This window comes from Hesperophylax consimilis, chromosome 29, assembly GCF_061612785.1.
Source record: "Hesperophylax consimilis isolate HC1 chromosome 29, BYU_Hcon_1.0, whole genome shotgun sequence".
Taxonomy (NCBI): Eukaryota; Metazoa; Arthropoda; class Insecta; order Trichoptera; family Limnephilidae; genus Hesperophylax; species Hesperophylax consimilis.
The window spans coordinates 2086992-2092991 of record NC_142864.1 but is presented as its reverse complement, the minus strand read 5'-3'; the positions used below and the strand labels follow the sequence as shown (position 1 = coordinate 2092991).

The window sequence follows — 6000 nt, the reverse complement described above, 5'->3', positions numbered from 1 at the left end:
GAGTTTTCTTTAAATTGCCGTGGTTGTCCGACGTATGATAATATGATTTGCATGAAATTGCACCGCGTCAATTATGAATTATTACATCTATTATGATTTCTTGACAGGAAGCAGCCATCGGGCACAGTGAGGCGTCAAATGTGCGTGTGTCTAGAGTGCTTCGAAACAATATAAGTTAAAAGTTTGCAGTATTTTTATTATTGTTATCGTGTGAAGTTTTAAAAGATTAAGTGGATTATTATCATTTCTCTTGCATGAATCAAGATGCCTCATTCATCTCACTCGGAAATGTCGGACGAGGAGACGGGGCTAGGATATCAGAACACGTTGGTAAGTTAAAACTATTGCCTTTATTATTACTTTTAACTTTTGCTTGAATTTTAAAACATTTGTTTTCTTTACAAACTTTTTTCTGATTCTAAAACACCTGTTCACCTATATTTATGAAAAATTGTATTTTTTTAAATTCTACGTAATTATTTGAAAAATATATAATTTTTCAAAATTTTTAGTAAACAACCATATATAAATCATATATAAATTTGCCATAGTTTGCTAAAAAAAAACTGCCTAAATGTTTATTTAATATAATCTTTTATTGGAATGAAAGAAAAGCACAATTTTTGCATGTTTTAAACCGTTAATTAACGCAAATGTGAATTGTAGAAGAAGTCGGGCACATCTGTGGAAGACATTGCACGATCAAGTGAATCAGATACTCGAGTCGGGCCATGTCAAGAGTCAGAATAATAGAAGAGTATGTATGAGACGATGTATGAATGTGAATGAGTCAAGAAGTGGTTGCTAAGACCGAGTTGTTTGGCGTTCCGTCCTCTGCTGGCGTGATGGTTAATTATTTATTTAAAAAACACTGGAAACTAAAACCTTAATATGAATCAAATGTCCCAATTTGTTTGAATTATTCTTCCTTCTATCAATATCAGATCTAATTAATTGATTTAATAAAAACCATGGTTAGGTTAGGATGGTTTCGGTTAGCGTTAAAAAAAGTATTAGTCGTAGAACTTCATTAAATTAACTTTATTTCTTAATGTTCAGTTTGTATTTACCGGTTATTTTAAAATCGGCGGTTTTATGTTTACAGAAACAGCTCATACATATTTCCCGCTACTCTCATAATATTGAGCAGATTACACAATGATTAGCAGAGTATTGAACCCGCAATGTCTGGATTCGAACCCGTAGTTTCGTAGCTAAGCTCAAGCAAGAGGAAAAAATTTCTACGTTGAATTCTGTAACCAGCAAAAACTAGTGGAAACATCAATCCATGTTTCGGATAATGGTAAAATATTTAACGACGAAGATCTGCATCCATTGCTTTGAATTATAATACACAACCATAGCCTTATTTGAAAATGTACAGAATTCATAAAACGTGAAGCAAAGTCTTCCATCATTGTTTAAGCATAATTTCCTGCTTATAATTATGGTAGTAGGAGGCAGTGGTAGCTAGCTATAAGGTGCGTTGGAGCAGCGCACTCCCGAAATTTCAGTCAATCTAAAAATAATTATTTTTAACCGATAATAATATCATCGAAAATCAACGCAAATAAGAGTAATACAATTAATACTATAAAAGTATTAAATTAAATTCAACCGGCTCGAATTTTTGATCTTTGTATCATGTATCATAAGTAACGTGGTGCGAGAGAATTCTATATCGCTCATCGAGAAACGTCACCCGGGAACATGAATTATGTATATGAGCAGAGCGTGGATTTCTCCGAAACATGAACGGCGCTTTCCAATGCTTCGTAAACTCTCACGGTGAGATGGCGCCACTTTAGTTTTCAATTCGCATACCGATCATTCCAGTAGGTCGGTACGAGCTTCTAAATTGCTAATTGCTAGTATCTTTCTCCGTTGAAGATTTACCTGACGTGACGTAGGGGTAGATTGGTAATATTTTTTAGCGCTCTACCCATGTTAGTGAATACAAGTCGCCACTAGTAGGAGGAATTCAAATATTTTCCAGTTATTTGTAGCCTCACAAAGTTTGTTGAAATGAAAATTTAATGGACAAATTTACAATTACAAAACAGACTTCATGCAACAAATTGAAGTAGATACAGAAGAAGTTATGTATTATTATGCAATGCTCACCTTAACATAAATAGAAAATTAATGTTATCTCTTAATCACAAAATGGTTAAATACAATCACACATATTGAATAATCCTGCAGTATGATAAAACGTACGTACAAAATGTTAAATTTTAACTTACATACTCTGTTTCTCCATTCTATTTAAAAATTCAATCCAACTTTGTTCTTAACCTCTCTCTCTGTAATCTATATGTACATTTTTTTATGTGACACTTCACAAGAGTGCTCCTGTCTGTGCAGTGTAAAGACCAGGGAACTATATCGCCATCCGTTCAGGCATCATTGTGAGGCGTGTTAAGGTGGAGGATGTAGGAAGGGATTTATTAAAGCGGGTCTTGAGGAGGCCGGGATTATATGAAGGAGGGAAAACAGATGTCGGTAGCTCGTTCCAACGGGTCGAAGAAACGCCCCATTCTCATGAAGCCGACATCAACTGTGAACGGGTGTGCTGCTCGTATCCGTTGAGTTTCACTCACGAGCACCGGGGATCAATGCTGCTAGCTCCTTAGAGCAGGCTCCATTAAAATACTTGTCTGACTTAGCATCCCCACATTGCGTCCGTGCCTTAGAGATGGCAATCGGTCTGTTAGCAATGGATTGTCAAAAATTGCAGAAGATAATTCAAGCCGATACATAGATAACTTTTTGTTTATATGAAGCGACACATTGTGATGTGATGTATTATAATACTTTATAATAATGCATACAATATTACATATAATATTACTGTACTGTTGATTCATGCATGTAATATTACAAAATAATACTATATTATACAGTATTATATATTACAGCTCTAAAGAAGCTATGATTGTAGCGAAACCCGGTCAGCATAAGTTTAAAAAATAAAAAAGGGTGTTTACCAAGTTATTGTTTTATTTAAACAAAGATAGCTAGTAAGCTGTATTGTAATTCCTGCTTCTTCTCATATCTGCTCTGATAATGAACACTACAAGTCTTTCTGAAAAAGAGAGACTCAAAAAGAGAAGGAATCGCAAATCGTCTCAATTAACCAAAAGTCAAACAATATGTTTTTTACTATCAGATGTGAGAATTTTTAAATCATAAAGTATTTTTTTAATACATTAGAATAATTGCTTCCATTCATGATAACATCACAAACGACCGTCAAAGAAGCTAGTATTTAAATTATATGCAGAAATCTGATGGTAGATTGTTTTTATTGCATAATTTATTAAAATATTCAAGTGTGTCACCAACTTGAAGTAACGGTATAGTGATGCAGTCTAGAATTCTTAATAAGTGCAGATTTTTCAATTGCATATTTTTCATCAATTTATAATGCATTTGTTTATAGGAGAGTATCAATAGATTGATCAAGTTTATAATATATTTAGATTGTACAATTTCATTTCTTTATTTTGTTATTGTGTCTCTTCTATTGGACTTTAAACTTGATTGTTTCTTTATATTAAGGCAAGGCATTGCTAAATAATGTAAAACCATGTTTTTTTAGTCAATTTTTTTTTAGATTATCTCTGCACATGAGGCCTATGTCATCTTTGGGGATGTCAAGTGACCCATGTTGCAGGAGGAGGGAAACACCGAGGCCGTCAAATTGTTCCACACCGAGCTTTTGAACGCAAGAACGAGTTGTAGAAACGACCCATTCTCATATGACAAATGTCAACTGTGTACAAATGTTGGACTTGTTTCCCCTACTGAAGGGATCAATCACACTAGTTCCTCGGAGCACCTTTCGTTAGTGCTGGTAGAATAAGATCAGCATTCCGACCAGCTCTATGATTGCAATTCGTTTGTTAAGATAAGAGAGTCTATCAAAAAACAGTCCGTTTCTGCACAGAATCAATGGTTATTTTAAGTATTTTGGTGTTCCAGACCATAGATCAAATTCAATCGTAGAGCGCACTTGTGTTTTTGGTTTGATAATTTGATCGCTTAGAAATATTGTAAAAGCTTTAGTTAAATACTGTGAGTAGAACACATTTTGGCCATTGTTTTAACATGGCATCTTTTGTAATAAATAATAAATTTTCATACAATTGTATAATGTGGCAAATTAACTTTATTAGGCTCTGACGGTAAAACGTTTTAATAATACCAGTACTTGAGCTTCACAAAATATAATACAACTTTGGCAATGTTTTTTTTGCATAAATCGATACAAGCAACTGATGTTAAGTGGCAATTTCAACATTATCGCCAACAGCACAAGGAGTGCATGATTTCCTTTGAGTTTCATTTTCTTATACAAAATTGCTTCGCCTTAAAACATAAGTTGCGGCAACTATGTTTGTTTAATTTATTAGTTATTGTCTTTTGACCTGAGTTTTTTTCTTATTACAGACTGTGGAAGTGTTTTGAATCTTGTATGATATTTGATATCCGATACAATGTATAAAGATGAACGTGTAATTCTATCTTCCGTCTTATATAAGATGCAAGGATCAATTAATTGTGATGGATTTGCGTGGTGTGATATATTTAAATCTTTTGTCTCAACGATTAAACCATTTATCTTGGTTATTTGCACATGTCGTGGATTTAAAGTCTGCGTTCACATATTTTCATACAAGCCCAATCCTTCCTGGACCCAGACAGTCATTAGGTTATCATCATTAGCCGTTGGGAATTAGTACACTTTTGTGTGGAGGCCTCTCAACGATTAAATCAATTTTCTTGGTTATTTGCTCTTATCGTGGATTTAAAGTCTGCATTCTCATATTTTCATACAAGCCCTATCCTTCCTGGACCCAGATAGTCATTAGATTGTCATATTCAACCATTGGTAATATGTACAGTTTTGTGTGGAGATGTCTCGATGATTAAACCATTTTTCTTGGTTATTTGCTCTTGTTGTTGATTTAAATTCTGCGTTCACATATTTTGATACAAGCCCTATCCTTCCTGGACCCAGATAGTCAATAGGTTGTCATATTTAGCCATTGGTAATATGTACACTTTTGTGTGGAAGCTTCTCAATGATTAAACCATTTTTCAAGGTTATTTGCTCTTGTCGTGGATTTAAAGTCTGCGTTTACATATTTTCATACAAGCCCAATACTTCTTGGACCAAGATAGTCATTAGGTTGTCATCTTTAGCCATTGGTAATATGTACATTTTGTCTGGAGGCGTCTCGATGATTAAACCATTTTTCTTGGTTATTTGCTCTTGTCGTGGATTTAAATTCTGCGTTCACATATTTTCATACAAGCCTAACGCTTCCTGGACCAAACTGGTCTTTAGGTGTACACGGCTACGACTGATCGACACAACACGTTTTCGACATTATGTTGTAAAACCATGTACATGTGTGTATTAGTAGTCAGTATTAATGAAGATGAATGAGATTCGGACGTTTACATAGTTTTGACATGTAGAGAAAATTAGTAGAGAAGGGATAATGTGCAACATTAAATGGATGATAGACGATGTCGGGGAAGCCCTAAAAAAGACATGGCATTATCAACAGAATCAAATGCTTCAGTTGGGTCATGTTGAGAGTCAAATTAATAGAAGAGTATGAGTATATCGGTAGGTGGCTGAGTTGTCATCACCTCTGGTTCCCATCATCACCTCACGAAGTTAGTGCACTTTACCCCCAGACATCTTGGTTTGTATATTTGTATGATTCAGAGTGGAAGGTACTCTCTGTGTCGTTCTGGTGTAAGACCACCGTTTAGAATGCAAACGTTGCTTGAAATGGCTTTAGCCGGAATTGGTGACTAGATCTGAATAGCAAGGTCCCACCCCACTATTTCAGCCTCACAACATACCCAATGCTAGTCTCACTGGCTCCAGACAATTGGGAATTTTGTGCGATATTATATATATTTAAAAAAATAATTCATTCCATTCTAGTTATAAATTCAGTTGGCTAGAAGAAAATG

At 34.6% G+C, this 6000-nt stretch overlaps 1 protein-coding gene across 1 annotated transcript in view; it reads left to right on the top strand.

The window, feature by feature from the left end:
- ClC-a (chloride channel protein 2) overlaps positions 1-6000 on the top strand; it is a 70099-nt gene continuing 64099 nt past the window's right edge. The window contains exon 1 of the mRNA XM_089649267.1: positions 1-330. Within this exon, the coding sequence (XP_089505393.1) occupies positions 265-330 (66 nt within the window). The 5' untranslated portion in view covers positions 1-264. The remainder of the gene's footprint in view (positions 331-6000) is intronic.